Source organism: Alligator sinensis, unplaced genomic scaffold (genome assembly GCF_000455745.1).
Source record: "Alligator sinensis unplaced genomic scaffold, ASM45574v1 scaffold35_1, whole genome shotgun sequence".
NCBI classification, from domain to species: domain Eukaryota; kingdom Metazoa; phylum Chordata; order Crocodylia; family Alligatoridae; genus Alligator; species Alligator sinensis.
In genome coordinates this window covers 722,278-737,283 of record NW_005842340.1, presented here as the reverse complement: position 1 = coordinate 737,283, position 15,006 = coordinate 722,278, and the positions used below count along the sequence as shown (strand labels likewise).

Sequence of the window (15,006 nt, the reverse complement as noted above, 5' to 3'; positions counted from 1 at the left end):
TTTATGAGATTTTCTCAGGCTTGGGGTGCAACGTGGGGAAGACCCTGGCTGTGCATAAAGGAGAAGATTGTGAACAGTAAAGACTGGGAAGACTGACAAAAATATTGCTTTCAGTGACCTTGAGTGACTCCAGATTGGCTTTAATGGGTTTGAAACTTTGACATGCTGTCCTCTTTTCAGCTTTGGTATCTAAGAAAATTCAGGGCCTTCTCCCCACCCACCCTCCTTCCCTCCCTCCCTCTCTCAAGTTCCTCTGTTTGGATCACAGTGTAAAATCTGTGGTCCTGCTAAGCAAGCTTTTTTTACTGATTAGGCTCCAGTCTCTGGTTTAGGCTTTTCTGACACAATACTGGGTACAGATTCTGTCTGGTACCATTCTGGGGCCCCCCAGACACTTTGAGTCCTTCTGAGATTTTCCCCCCTCAACTTTCTATTCCTTAATGTTTTCAAACTCCCGTTCTGACCTCTGTCTCTTTGTCACCTCCTGGAGATTTTTCAGTCCTTAGGATCCTAGCACTCTCCAGGCAGACTGGAAAGGATTGTTTTCATCTAGGTTGTAGCCCATGCCATTGCTGTGTTCATCTGAGATCTATTAAAGCCACAGGTGTTAAATATACAGCCTGTGGGCTAGATTGTTTTTTGTTTGTTTGCTTGGGTTTTTTTGTCAGAAAGCTCAAGGATGGAAACCTTTAAGGAATCAGATCCTTTTTGTGAAATTCTTCATTTAGTCAAACATCCAACTTTCCAGCCAAAAAGAAAAAAGAAAAAGGTTTCAATACAAGATTGTTTAATGGGTAAATAAGATAAGGTGATTTCAAAGAACAGATCGCCAGTCTTACCAGAGCTCCCAAGACAAAGTCCACTCATCATATGGAATTTTCTTTTGAGCGAATCTGACTACATGTGTACATTTGCTTCTGGTAAAACATTTGTTTTTAATGATAAAAACCCTGTATGTTAATAGACTACATTATTATCTGCAGCGTAGATATAGATGTGACCCATGTACCTTTCTTAAACAGGGTGCAAAGAAATTAATATACTTAGTTTATCTAATGCATTAGCTGCTACTTAAAGAAGAAAGTCTAGAATTAGAATTTGCAGACGTCCTTTAGAGGTGGCTGTTGGTAATATGCACTTTTAAAAAGTAAGTGTTAAAATCACTGAATATTTTTAAGACCCAGGTCTAGATTTTTAACTTTTCTTGTTAGTATATGAGTATTTAACCTGCTTCACAGTTCTTGTGTAAACAAATTGGATACAAACAGGACCACTCCTGTGCTTATGTCTTCACAGAAAAAGGTCCAATTTAATGCAAATCAGCAAGCTTACTATTCTAGCATTCTCCCATGTTGCTCCCAGCCCAGATAAGCAAACAAATTCTGCTGTAGACCCACCCATCAACCTTGACAAATGTTGACAGAAACTGGTTCCAGGGCAACAGCAAAACCCATTTGTAAACCTCGCTTTTTGCTTCTTGCCAGTGTGCCAACTAATTGGGGCTACAGAGACAAGCACATTTAAGACAAATAGGAATGTGCCAAGCTGCAAGGAAGGAAAACTGTTAAACCCTATTAAATTGACAGGCCCTGGCCAAGATTTCTATGAATGTATTGTGGCCAGCTCATCCTATTAAATTGCATGACTTCATTTCTTTTTACTTATTTACTGAATGTCACCAGGCTGATGGTAAAGTGTGAATTGTCACAAACAGTTTCCACCTTAGCAAGTATTACACAATCATAAATACACATACATTACACACAGTGCAGTGTCCAAAACTCACCTTGCACTTGACACTTGCTTTTAATATTAATGTCAACAATAACAACCAAAATAATCCTTCAACCTAAGCTGCTTTCTTAGTTTGTTTTTTTGGTTGTTCTTGTGGGGTTTTTTTTTTTGCTGTTTCCTTCTTACAGGCGCCTTCTGTGCTGGCCCTTCTTATCCCTCTTTCAGGGAATCAAATCCTTTTTTGTGGGATTGATTGGCTCACCTGATCCAGTGGGTTGACAGAAATATCTCCTGCCTTGGTGCAAGTTCCTAGCGGAGCTTTTTTATATAGTGCCCTTGACCCTTAATACAGCCACTCACATACAGCCACTGATATAGAAGCTTCAAAGACTGCATTAAAGTAATGCATACTAGGTCATTTCCATGTGAGGTGAATGGCAAATAGACCAGTCAGTAAAAAGACAGGAATAGCAAAATTCAAAGTTTTGGGGGGTAAGGACTGTTTTCTTGCCATGTGCATGCATACTGACCAACACAAAGGCTTGCCAATCTTATAGCATCCAACCTAATGGCATTCCAATGTGTTAATACACTAGACATAAACTATTACAATAATAAATCTGCATCCCTACAGAATGCTTTAGTGATCAGTCTGGAGGATCAAGGGCCAAGATTCAGTTTTGTTCTCAGATACAGCTACAGTTAGGCATCCCAACACTTAAAACCTAGGCACCTCAGTCTGAGCAAATACTCTAAACTGACCACGCATAGTTGCCTAGGATTGCTGTACAGGCAATGGGGACAACAAGATGCCCTCTGCAATGTGATCCAATTTTTTCAGGGTTAGGCATATGGAGTGATCAGAAAGACTTGGTTCTCCATGCCCATGAGAGAGGACTAGAAGGCTGTGCTAGAGGGACAACAATAAAGAATGGACAGCCCCTGGTGGGGGGCAGATGGCAACCCAAAATATAGCTGCATGTCTGTCTTTTCCCCCTCACCTACAAGGCACTTAGGCCTCTTTATAGAGTGGATAAAGAGAGGTAGGGCAGGGGGTGAACTAATGCTTGGAAGAACTTGGAGATAGTTAAGTGTGTGGGGGGGGCAGGGGGTTGGTGGGTGTGTGCGCGAGCATGTGCTCATGTACATGTGTATGTTCCTCTCTGCAGAGACTTAGGCACCTCTATTGACTTGCATGGTGGAAACTGGGGACTGGGGTCCAAGTCTTTCTCAGCCTCAGGGTATTCAAAACTACATCTTGTGCCTTCTCAGATGAACACCAGTCTGATCAAGAGAGACACTTTTTACCTTGCCAGTTGACGCTGGACCACTGAGGGCAGCAAAGAATTTAAGAGTCATGGGACCAGAAAGAGAGCAAGTGAGAAGGAGCCTACTGATTATGGCACTCCTTTGGGAGGGGAAGTCCTACATTTCAGCACATGCTTCCAGGATTTTTCTTTTTCTTTTTCTAATTAAGGATTGTTTAATAGAAGGGAACTCTGTATACATTTTCCATGAGACACTCCTTGGTTAAAAACAGAAATAACTTTGGCAGAAGGGAGTGAAACAGAGAAATCATTCCTCCCTGTGGACTGTCATAACCACTAAGCTACTGAGTCATGCTCCCTTTCAATCTTTCTCCTTCTGGCTACCACCACCACTGTAGCTAAATTCAATGCTGAACTTAATGGCTGTCAATGCCAGTTAGGCATGCTCAGATCATATCTGGCACATCAAGAGTTTCTGAGCACTTCAGTATCTTCCCCCCACCATACAGGACCATGAGAGAGCTTATATGGGAGTGAAGCCTCTCAGTCAGTGGTTTTCAACCTTTTTTCATTTGTGGACCCTTAAAAAATTTTGACTGGAGGTACAGACCCCTTTGGAAATTTTGAATGGAGGTATGGACCCCTTTCAATTGTAAGTGTGGATATTTACATACTTTTGATTGATCATAGTAATCTTTGGCAGACCCCTTAGACATAGCCTGTGGACCCTCAGGGGTCCATGGACCACAGGTTGAAAACCACTGCTCTGAGTGATCAAACTGAACAGCTTCTAAATGTGCTCAAGCATAGGTGCCTTTGCAACTTTGTTGTCCAAACAGAGGGCTGCCCAAACTTCAATGCCTACTGTGTTTTGTGACTCATGGAACAGGGTCAAACTGGAACAGTCTTTGGCTCTGAGATACCAGCCTTTCAGCTATGTCCCATTTAGGCACCTCTGAAACCAGCTGGACTGGACCATAAATACAGTGTTGTTCTGATTTAACACTTTTTTCCTTCAAAAAGAATTATGAAGATTGCACTTATACACAGATTTCGCATATAATTGAGCCCCTGACCTTTTCACCATATCACCTGTTGCAGATATTGTAAGCATATTAGTCTAGAATATTGTCATATATGAGGACAAAACTTAAAGTTCCTAAAAATGAAAATATGGAGTCAACTTATGTTCAGAATTACCTTATGGTCTAAACAAGATAGCACGTACTATAAAATGTCTTCCTATGGCCCATTTTAGTAAGTATATTTATTGAATATAATTACTTCACATTCCACAGGCTATGTACATACACACACATATTTGGCCTCTTCCATATACACACATTACAGTTAAACTGCACCCTAAATAAGCTCAGTTTTTACATGGTGCAATCCACAGTATTAGTCAATCATGTATATGTGACTGAATTATCAAAATGAATAGGAGGCAAAAAATTAAATTAAATTAAAATACAATTGCAGATGGAAACCCATATACATAAATGGAAGTAATTTGAAAGGAAAAAATGGTGAGCTTTGCTTGGAAGAATTCCTAGGCAACTCTGGAATGTCTAGAACATGGCAAGAATAGAATAAACAATATCTAGGGCAATGTGTCTCCTCATATTCATCAGTATTTTCAGTTATAATATTCAATTAGAATAAAAATTTCATTGCAGACAAAGACATTCAGCTGTTGAGGTGATATTATGCAACTAAGTTTGTTCCTCTTGTATTTATTTTCAGAATATGTTAGATTCTTTGCCCAGTTATTAATCATTTTTGTCACCCCTAATGGTTGTTTTTGAGTCTGTGAAAAACTGTTTTCACTCCATTGCTTCTACACTGGAAGTAGAAACATTAAGCCAAATTCTGCTGTTGGTTACATGAGTGTAAATCAGGAGCAACACTGTTAAAGCCAGTGCACTTTTTCCAGATGTGTAATGACATAAGGGAGCTGAATCTGAGCAACTAGGCCTGTTGGAATCTCAGTGTGGAAGCATCATTCTCTAACTCTGCTCCCCCTCCTTCTTTAAGGGCATCACTCATTTCCACAGATCCCAACCAGCTGACAACTAACTTCACCTAATTTACTGTTCCCTTTCCCCACATACCTCTATATACCCATGTCTGTTTTTGGACATACCTGTTAGGGAACTCTCAGCTTTAGGTAAATAGAGGAGAGGTTCTTTCCTAGGTCTAGGTATTGAGCTGGTAGGGCCTGTCCTACAAATGGCTTCTTGAGGGTTTTAGAAGTTTGGTGACTTAGCATCTTGCTCAGTTCATGAACTGCAGATAGACTTCTTTTCCCTCCTTCACTGTATTTATCTATGCCCTTTCAGGTCATTCAGGCTGGGAAGGAGTCTGTTGTGAACATGCAGGTCCCCTGAGGTGTGTGAAGGCAAAAACTATTCAGTCACTGGTTGAATTAAATCAATCATCTGTAATAAATCGTATTTAGCTTGATGCAAAAGGGTGTACTTTCAGTGAAAGTATCTGGGATAGGCGCAGCTGTTATGTGTTCAGAAACAAGGTCTTATATGGGGATAATTGGAAAAGTAGTATAACTTGTACTGTCCACTTGGTTTCTACCCTCCTGTTTGATGCTCTTCCTCTAACCCCTTCTATTTTTGTGTCTGTCTGTCATATAATTTTGCACATATAACGATGTCAAATTAGTGACACAATTTTATCATTGTTATTTTCTTTTAGCCCAACTTTATTGACTGTTTTATCCTTGAGATAAACCTGCTCTATTGTTTGTCTCTGTTGACTTTGGCCCTGTATATATTAATGCTATTTTGCATGAATGGGTGGTCATTGCCTCCCCTTTGCATGCACTTGAGAACTACTTTACATAATGGTGTACTGTGAGCCTGAACTACTCTGAGCTCCAGAGTTTAGGGGGTGAACACTACTGCTACTTGTCCTCTCTAATCCTTTACTGATGAGTTAATGAGTAGCAACAGCATTTACCTCCTGGGCTGGGTACAGACATTCAAAAAGCCTGAGGCAGAATTGATCTAAGTTATGTGGTTTTTTGTAAGCAGTTTAGTTTAGATTCATAGCAAGCAGAACATGCATTTGATGTGGGGTGAGAAGGTGGCAAATCTTAGACTGGTTTTTGCCATCTTTAAACCAGTCTGTGTATGCTGAACTTCTGTTATAGGTATAGACCAGTTTCCAATCAATTATATTGGTAAAAACATCTCTTCTTGGCCCTGGCCCTGGCCCTGGCTCTGGAGCCATGTGAAAGCAATGGTTCCAGGCAGAGCTTGCACTGACATATCAATGAGCTCAGAGAGAGCACTGGATGTGCAGAGCTCCAGCAGGAACCATGCTGATAGACCACTGAGCTCAGACAGGGACATAATGTTAGATCAGGGCTCAGCAACTCCTGGCACATATGCCAAGCATGGCACGCGAGGCCATTTTGCTCAGCACACCACTGCCAGCCTGGGCTCTTAGGCAGCTGCTGCCAGCCATGGAGCCTGGGCTGCTCCCAGCAGGGGCTGGGCGGCTGCAAGCCCTGCTGCAGGCAGACCGTGGTTGGCAGCAGCTACCCAGAGCCTGGGCCGGTTGCAGCCAGGACGCTGCAAACATCTGCTCCACGCTCCGGCATTAGCTCCATACCGGTGGGTGCACATTTGCCTTGGAGCAGATGGTAGGGGAGCAGCTTGAGGCAGTGCAACCCCGGCCTCTTCCCTGCTGCCGGCACAGAGCTGATGACTGGACTCCGGAGCCTGGCACAGCTGTTTGTAGCCAGCCTGGGCTCTGGGCAGCTGCAGCAAGCATCAGGCAGGCTGCAAACAGCTGCCCTGGGCTCCACAGCCCTGGCATCAGCTCCATGCTGGCAGCAACTGTATGTGCACCTCAGAGCAGAAAGTGGGAGGGCTGTGCTGCCTCAGGCCCTATACCCACTGTCTGCTCTGAGGCGTGCGGGCACCTGCTGGTATGGAGCTGATGCTGGAGCCTGGAGCAGCTGTTTGCAGCCTCCCGGCTGCAGCCGGCCCAGGCTCTGGTAGCTGCTGCCAACCATGGAGGCCAGACTGCTTGCAGCAGGGCTTGCAGCTGAGCCCATCTGACTCCCACCCACTCCGAGCCCAGCTCCAGCCCAGCCTCCCCCAAGATGAGGCTAGCGCTGCCCCTTGCCAGGAGCACTGTACCTTTTGCGAGCTTAGCTGTGCAGGGTGGGTGGGTGGTTGGGCTGATGGGCAGGCTCCAGGCTGGGGCTTTGGCCAGCTGCGCTGCAGCTCGGGGGCTGGCTTCTCGGGGAAGCACAGGGTCTCTGGCAGGACCAGGGCATTGTTAGGTCGGACTTTGTCCAGTGGCCCAGGATCCCGGCTCCATGTACCCATGCATCTGGTTCTGTGTGTCTGTGTGCACACACATGTGTCTGGTTCTGGATGTTTGTGTGCATGTGTCTGTTCTGGGTGTGTTCTGGTTCTCTGTGTTTGTACACGTGGTTCTGTGTGTGTGTGTGTGTGTGTGTGTGTGTGTCTGGTTCTTTCTCTGCTCTCCTTTCTCTTTCTCTGTATAAAAGGAATACACAACAACAAAGGCAACATTTATGATTATTAAATATACTAATATGCAGTGCATCCTTCCATGTACCCCCCCTATTTTGCTTTTCTGGCATGCTGGCACTCCGGCACCCTCCAAGGTAGACATCGTGGTTTTTTCGGCACTCTGGACAAAAGCATTGCTGACCCCTGTGTTAGATGGTGAGCTGTTTACATAGGTTTCATGGGCCACAGGTTGAGGCAGCAGCAGTTGCCAATGAGGAAAATCGCTGGCAGGGAAGTGGCAACAGTGGCTGAAGTAGAGGGTGGTTCCAGTTGCTGCTGAGATTCACATATACCCCTCACACAAACCCGGGGGTAAGCCTCGCAACTTGGGAAATGTCATAGGGGCACAATCAGATTTCTTCAATGGTGATATATTTTCTTGAGAGACTACCCTGACTTTAGCTCTAGATTTCAACCATTGACAGAATCCAGCCCATTTGACATTTTTAAGTGAAACTGACATTGTGAAGGTCACTTGCTAATGTTCATTTTATTTGTTGTAGATATATGAAATAAAAGAAGAAGCAGGATGTCTCGAGAAGCTCTCTGGTATTTGGAACAAATTTACAGAACCTTTGCAGCCCAAGGTGCCACAACAAAATGCCATCAATATGAAAAGTCTGTCGTATCCCTTTTCCAGAGAGAAAATATATTTGTGAGTATTTTAAGATGCAAACTTTGTTTAAGTTGACTGTAAAGTACTCTTGGCTATTTTCTTCCTAACCCAAACTCCATACTTTAGCATTTGAATTATAATTCAAATACCTCTTGGCATATCACATGTTTTGTTTCCTGAGGTGAACTTTGGGGCTTTGGGCCATATCTTTTGTTTTGGCTGAATTCTGATGTCCTCTGAGATGCATGAAGTCAGGCTGGGATGGAACTAGAGGGTATATGGTGGTGCGACTGCACCCCACCCTTCTGACCATGTGCCAGAAGCAGCAGCCGGGGACTTTTTTAGGTCCTGAAGAATGTAAGAATCCCCATCTCCCTTTCCTTTCATCCTCAGAAGCATGACCCCCCTCCTCTCTCTTCCCCTCCCATCCTCCCTTCCCCCATCTGCCACTACCAGTGTCCCCACTGTTCCTGCTGTCCTGGGGAAAGGGGGCTTGTGTCCCACTCCAGCTGGGCTGTGCTAGGGATGGGATGAGCCTGGGATAGCAGGCAGTGGCGGCAGAGAGGAGCAGGCAGGCTTCTCCTCCCCATGCTTGCTCCTGGGCTGGCAGGGAACATTTGTGGGAAGTAGGCAGGGATGGAGATCTCACCCACTGCTGCTGCTGCTGCCACCACTCTCCCAGGCTGAGCTCAGTTCCCAAGCAGCATGGCTGGAGCAGGACACTCAATCCCCTTGCACCTAGGACCATGAGGACACTAGCACGATAGGTAGGGGAAGGGGAAATGTGAGGGGAGAAAAGAGGGCATGCCTTTGAGCATGGAGGGGAAAGTAAGGGAAGGTGGGGATTTTTAACTTCTTTGAGAATTAAAAAAAGCCCCCTGCTGTTGCTCCCATGGCACAGTCTGCCCACCCCAGTGATGGTAAGGGGAGAAGGAGGGAAGGAGCTGGGAGTGGGAGGTGCCGTCACCCCTGCAGTACCCATCACACTGCTCCTGTGCCCCCTCTGTAAAATCTGGGATCCATCCCTGTATGTGCTTTGATTGTAAATGAAAGTTGCATGTCTAGATCTGAAAGCAGGTTTCCCCTGAGGTGAGCCTTTCTGGCAAAGTGAAGGTCATCTTATATTGTATAATTATGTCAGACTGCTTAATCTAGATGACATGATGAAGAAATCTAATGAAGATGTGGTGGCAGGGACTGGCAATCAGAGTACAAATTCTCCAGGAACTTTGTGTACACAACTTAGTTGCTAGCACATGCTAAAGTCTATGTTGCCATGTATGTCTTCATTGCTTTTGTCACCCATGTTAGCTGGATTATACTAGCATTTATTACTGTTTCATGTTTACCTTGCTATCTACACTTTGCCAGAATGTTGGTAAGTTGGAGAGGAATCTAAGAGCCTTGACACACAATGCATTCACACTGGTGTTAAAAATGGAGCAGGCAGATGATATACAGCCCCACGTTATTGTACCTTCCTTAAATCTGGTGTAAAATTTACCCAGGAAAAAGCAGGGGTATAGCTATGCAGGTGTTAGTGTCATCTGTTAACCATTTTTCTGTTCACTCAAGGCAAGCCGGCAATTATTACCTGTTCCCCTGCCACTTAGTGGAGAAGTGCTGTAAAAGCCCCTACTGCATGCAGCTGCCCTGGGATAGCTATAGGTCAGTGCACTGACCACCTGGTATAAATTACAGTGGTAAATAATATTACCAATGTACATGCGTCATTGGTCCATACCCTGTATTCACTAGTTTTCACCATTGCTTCCCCTCATTACAACACCTTCTGGGTTACTTTCACCTTTCAAACATGGAGCTTGATTTTCTTCTGACCTATTCAAATGTGTGCAATTTAGGAAGTGTTCCATTGAAAGCAGTTGGGCTATTCTGGTATAAGTGATAGGAGAATCAGACTCTATAGAGTGCTTGCTCAGTCCAGCTAAATATTATGTAACTTGGGCATTCCCCTTTTACCCCATGTTGGAAACTGTGAGTCAATATAACGGAGGGTGAATTGGTATAATTTATAAGAGAGAGGAATGTCTTAAGAAAAGCAGCTGAAAAGATAGTGAAAGATATGCCATCTTCCACTTTAAAAGGAACCTTCTCTAAGTCTCTTGATGCAGTTACACTGATGTAGATTATTTTACACATACATGCAGGTAAGCATGGGTAAGTAGGTTTAAAAAAAAATCACAGTCACTGAGATTTAATTTGCATTATTACATTATAATTTACATTACATTTTCCTTACCTAAAAGTAATTTACATTTGGCTACTGTTTTTGTCTTAACTCTTCCAATGATACCTTCTAACCTGCATAATACATGGTCTTCCTGATGCATTAAAATTTACATAGAAATCAGAAAGATTATGGTAAAATAAAGGGGCTACATTAAAGTATCTATACATTTGTTATTTCATACATTCCTGTCTCACTGTTGTTCTGTTTAAGCAGCTGTTTTTTTAAAACTTTTATCTGAATGCTCAGCTAACAAAGATCCTATTGTACAAATTTCAGATGGATACTAAACCAAATTGTTGTACAATCCAATTTGCTCAGAGCATTTGTGAATGTATAATTGGTCTTCTTTGTCTCTCCACTTTTAAGGTACAACATTAAAGACAAAGACACATTTTTTGACAATGCTACCCGCAGTCGAATAGTAAGTAAACATGCAGCATTATCATTGATAGATCCTTTTGTGCTTGATGGCATCTGCTTCACCAGTGAATGCACTTGGCTCCTGTTGCTTGCTTCATCACTGTTTGCTTAATGTCTCATAGCAACAGAAAAGAGCAAGCAAGTGCCACAGGTAGAGGTGGTTTGTAAACAAACAATTTGCCTCTTAATTTCTTGGGAAAATGTGTCATATTCACATGTATAGTGTTGTAATATTTCTGTCCTTCCAAATGTGCATAGTTAAATATGTGATAAGCAAACCGATAGCTGAAATACAGAGCCAGATTCTACTCTTGCTTACATTAGTGTAAACTTGTAATTAATTTTACAGCTAAATCTGGATTTACATTAATGTCAATAAGCAGGATATGGCCTACAGACTGAGGGACAGATCCCCAGCCTGTATCAATAGCCACATCTCCATTGGCTTCAGTGCCACTACTAATTTACACTAGGTGAGAGTCTGTCCCTCTATAGTATAGTATTTCTAGGCTTTTTAGATTCCTAATACAAAGAACATTTGCTCTAATATACAGCCAACTACCCAAGTTCCAAAAAAGGTCAAAGTAATGGGAAAGTGACCAAAAGTAAGTACAACTTTTTGAGAAGTCTGCATGAAACCAATGGGCCTGCTATTCTGATTAAAGGCAGCAGGACTTAGCCAAATATTAGTTCTCTACGGGCATGTCTATATGAGATGTTTACTGTGGAGTAGACTAATTATCTATTATTCCCCGATTAGGCCACAGGAAACTAATAAACTCTGCAGCAGGGTAGTACTTGTAAATACAATTATTATCCCAATATCCTGCTGTAGACTTTTTTACTCCACAGCACCTCACATGTAGATACTGACACAACTGGCTGGGGCCTGGGGGGGCTTCAATCCAGGGGCTGCCTGCTGGTTAGCCCTACATTGGAGCACCCTTGTGAACCTGCCAGCCCCTCCATAGCACGTTGAGCCAGGTTGGGGCACTCCAGGCTGGCAGGCTGACCCCCTGGCCCATCTGCCTACTGGGGCTGTTCTGACGTGGCTCAAAATGATGTGGTCCCAGGCACAGTATAAACACAACGCCCCAGAACAATAAACTTTGATGTAAACTGTGCAAGAGTTTAGTGCTTCGTCTTAATAGTATGTGTAGACATGCCCTCTTAGGAGTTCTTGTGGATACTATTATCTAGGTCTGGGGTCCAGATCCTAAACTTGCATAACTGGAAATGGTAAACAAAAGTCAGTGCAACAAAACTGGCATGAATTTGTATCATTTACCACCACTCTGTCAAAGTCAGTGGAGCTGCTCCTGTTTACATCAAAAGAGAATATAGGCAGATATTTTGATGCTATAAATTGTGTCGTCTTTAGAGATTTTTCTTAGAAAATATATGGTTTAATGAGTTACTTTGTATATTGTTCATACATGTAACTTCCTTTGATTTGTAAACATTTCCCATTTACTGGAAAATGTAAATGTTATGGCCCTAAATTATATGTATTTATGCAAGAATAAAACATGCCATTTAGGTAAATATTGCTACAAATCAGCTACAGAAATCTATCTTGTTTTTATTAATTGTTCTACGGCTTGCATTGGCACTTTAGCAAAGATAAGTTGGTTACATCATTATTCTTTCTTTCTGTAGGTACGAGAAATTTTAAAGCGCACAAGTGCAAAGGCCAAAAACAGTATGGGTAAGAAAGAATTACCCATTTGCAGGAAATATTTAAAGAATATTATTTTAACCCTTTAGAATAATGAATATAAGTGTAATGGACCATAAGCAGGTACCAAAGCATTTTACATGAATTAGAGAATGAACTAAGTACATTTACTTAAAAATAAAATCATCCCTAAAATTATAGTACTGTACTTTACTTAGATGAAGTGAACAATGATGGAAAGGAAAAGTAATTTAAAGACTCATTAGCCAAAGAGAAAAAAGATGAGTGTGTTGAACGATTATGTTTTTTTATTGTGTATATAAATCTATCTAGAGCAGAAATGGCTATAGTACAGTCACAAGTGTGGTTGACTTATACCCCAAGAAACAACTTTGATCTCCATGGAGTTACATAATGCATTATTTAAGCACAGAAATTTGTCCAGGACGTCTGTTTTTCTGGTTCGTTAACCTTAAAAAAAATGCTTCACACAATGAAGATTATGGGGGTGGTTGTTGTTCTTTCACATGCAAGGAATTTTCCAGAGTTAACCCCATTGGTTTTCATGGGCTGCAATGACTTCAGTGGAATTGCTGTTTATAAGTCTGTAAATTGATGAAAAACTGGCTCAAATCCTTCTCTTGTGTAAGCAAACACCACAGTGCACACAGTGGTCCACAGTGCAGACAGACAATAGGAGTTTGCCTTTAACCTTTGGTGTGCATTTTATTCGGCAAATCTTTGTAAACATTGCTTTAATTTTTATATAACTTTATTTTGTAAATTAACATAGGTGAGGAGTCCTATATTTCATTTTTTCCAAATGTTAGATTTTTCTGGCCATTATGAGTAACATCATAAAATAAAACCCGTTAGTGTAGATTTTCAGGTTTAGTTCAATCATCGTAAGTTTAAAAATGATTTCTGTAAATTGGATAGCTAATTATATAACTTAAATATCTGTTCTGTTTGATACTAGATAGCACATATGGTTAGAAACATGTTATTTTATTTTTAGAGTTCTGGGTGTTTAAATTTTACCCTGATCACAAGAAAGAGAGATTTTGCCTGAATTAACCCACCTCTAAAGAGTATTACACAGGTCATCAACAAGGGGAATGTCTGCTCAGCAGAGACTATAGGGTGTGATGGAAAAAGTATCATTTGGGATTGAGGAACTTTGGAAGAAGAATATATTCAAGTTTGCATTTCACAACAAGGCATAGTAAAGCTGCTTGCTATGCTTTCTTTATGTTCATGCATTCATTTATGATGATTGTATGCAAAACTCCTTAAATATCAATGGCCCATATAGCCTTGTTGAGTTTGGCATTCTGCTGTTCTACAGTGCACTGGCACATGGTGCTGTCACGGCGGGGTCCTTTAGGAGGGCCATGATCTCCTCGAGGTCCCTCGCTCCGTGTCAAGGCCGGCCCAAGACACCCTCTTATTCTCGCCCACCACGTCTTTGCTGTTTATATATAAGGTTGGGAGGCTGCCTATGACTCCCTGGGCATGGCTACTCGGGACCTCTGTCCCCGCGGTTCTCCCAGACTCCTGTGGTCACCCGGTATGATGGGTGCTCCCTAAGCCCCCTAGCCTTATGGTCTACGTGTGGCTCCTACCACCCCTAATACCACGCCCCAAGCCTCGCTGATGGGAAAGACATTGTCTGGTCAAAATACACGCCCGCTCTTGGGCCTTCTCTACAATAGGGCAGTCCCCTCAGGAACGTCCTCTTGGTCCACCGGTCCTCTAGGCTCACTGCACTAATACCCTCTCTGGTACGGGCTCACCGCGCTGCTATCCCCTTTTCGGGGGACAACCGCAGCACCTTGCCCTTCTCCTGGGGCGCTGTGCCACTAACCCCTTCCCTCGGGGTCCACCGCGGCACCCTGCCTCCGTCCTGGGTTTCCCTACGGCACGGGCCTATTACCGGGTCCACCACGCCTGTTCTGGGCTTCTTAAATATCGCCCCGCTCGGGCTCCTCAATATTGCCCTGCCCTAGGGCTCAGTATGGCCCCTCTCGGGCTCCTCAGTAATCGCCCCTCCCTGGGGCTGGGGTCTATGCACCCCGTAAGTGATACCCTTGCTGGCGTCTGCTGCGCCCGTCCTGGGCTTCCTACTATGGCGCCCCCCCTCTTCGGGGCTCGCCACACCCACCTCGGGCTTCTCAATGCTGCCCCGCTCTGGGGTCTACGTACCCCGCACACAACCCGGGGTCTTTGTTCCCTGCCCGCAACCCACCGGTTGCGCTCCTCGCCACCAGTTGCGTCTTCACTGGCGCGCTAGCTACGCCTTCACCGGCGCTGCGCCTTCACTGGCACCGGGGTCCCCATACCACTGGGGTTCCCCCTTTTAAGTACTGCACCCTCACTCAGGCACTGGGGCCCCACCCCTCTGGGGTCCCTATGAGGACACTGCGCCCTCTTGGTGCTAGGGCACCCCACACTCTCTGGGGTCCCTATGA

The 15,006-nt window shown here is 43.6% G+C and overlaps 1 protein-coding gene across 1 annotated transcript in view; it reads left to right on the top strand.

Annotated features, from left to right (window-relative positions):
• The window catches only part of ANO2 (anoctamin 2), a 321,678-nt gene that overhangs the window by 68,394 nt on the left and 238,278 nt on the right, over positions 1-15,006 (top strand). The window contains exons 8-10 of the mRNA XM_025210200.1: positions 8,074-8,225; positions 10,804-10,858; positions 12,517-12,565. Of these exons, the coding sequence (XP_025065985.1) occupies positions 8,074-8,225; positions 10,804-10,858; positions 12,517-12,565 (256 nt within the window). The remainder of the gene's footprint in view (positions 1-8,073; positions 8,226-10,803; positions 10,859-12,516; positions 12,566-15,006) is intronic.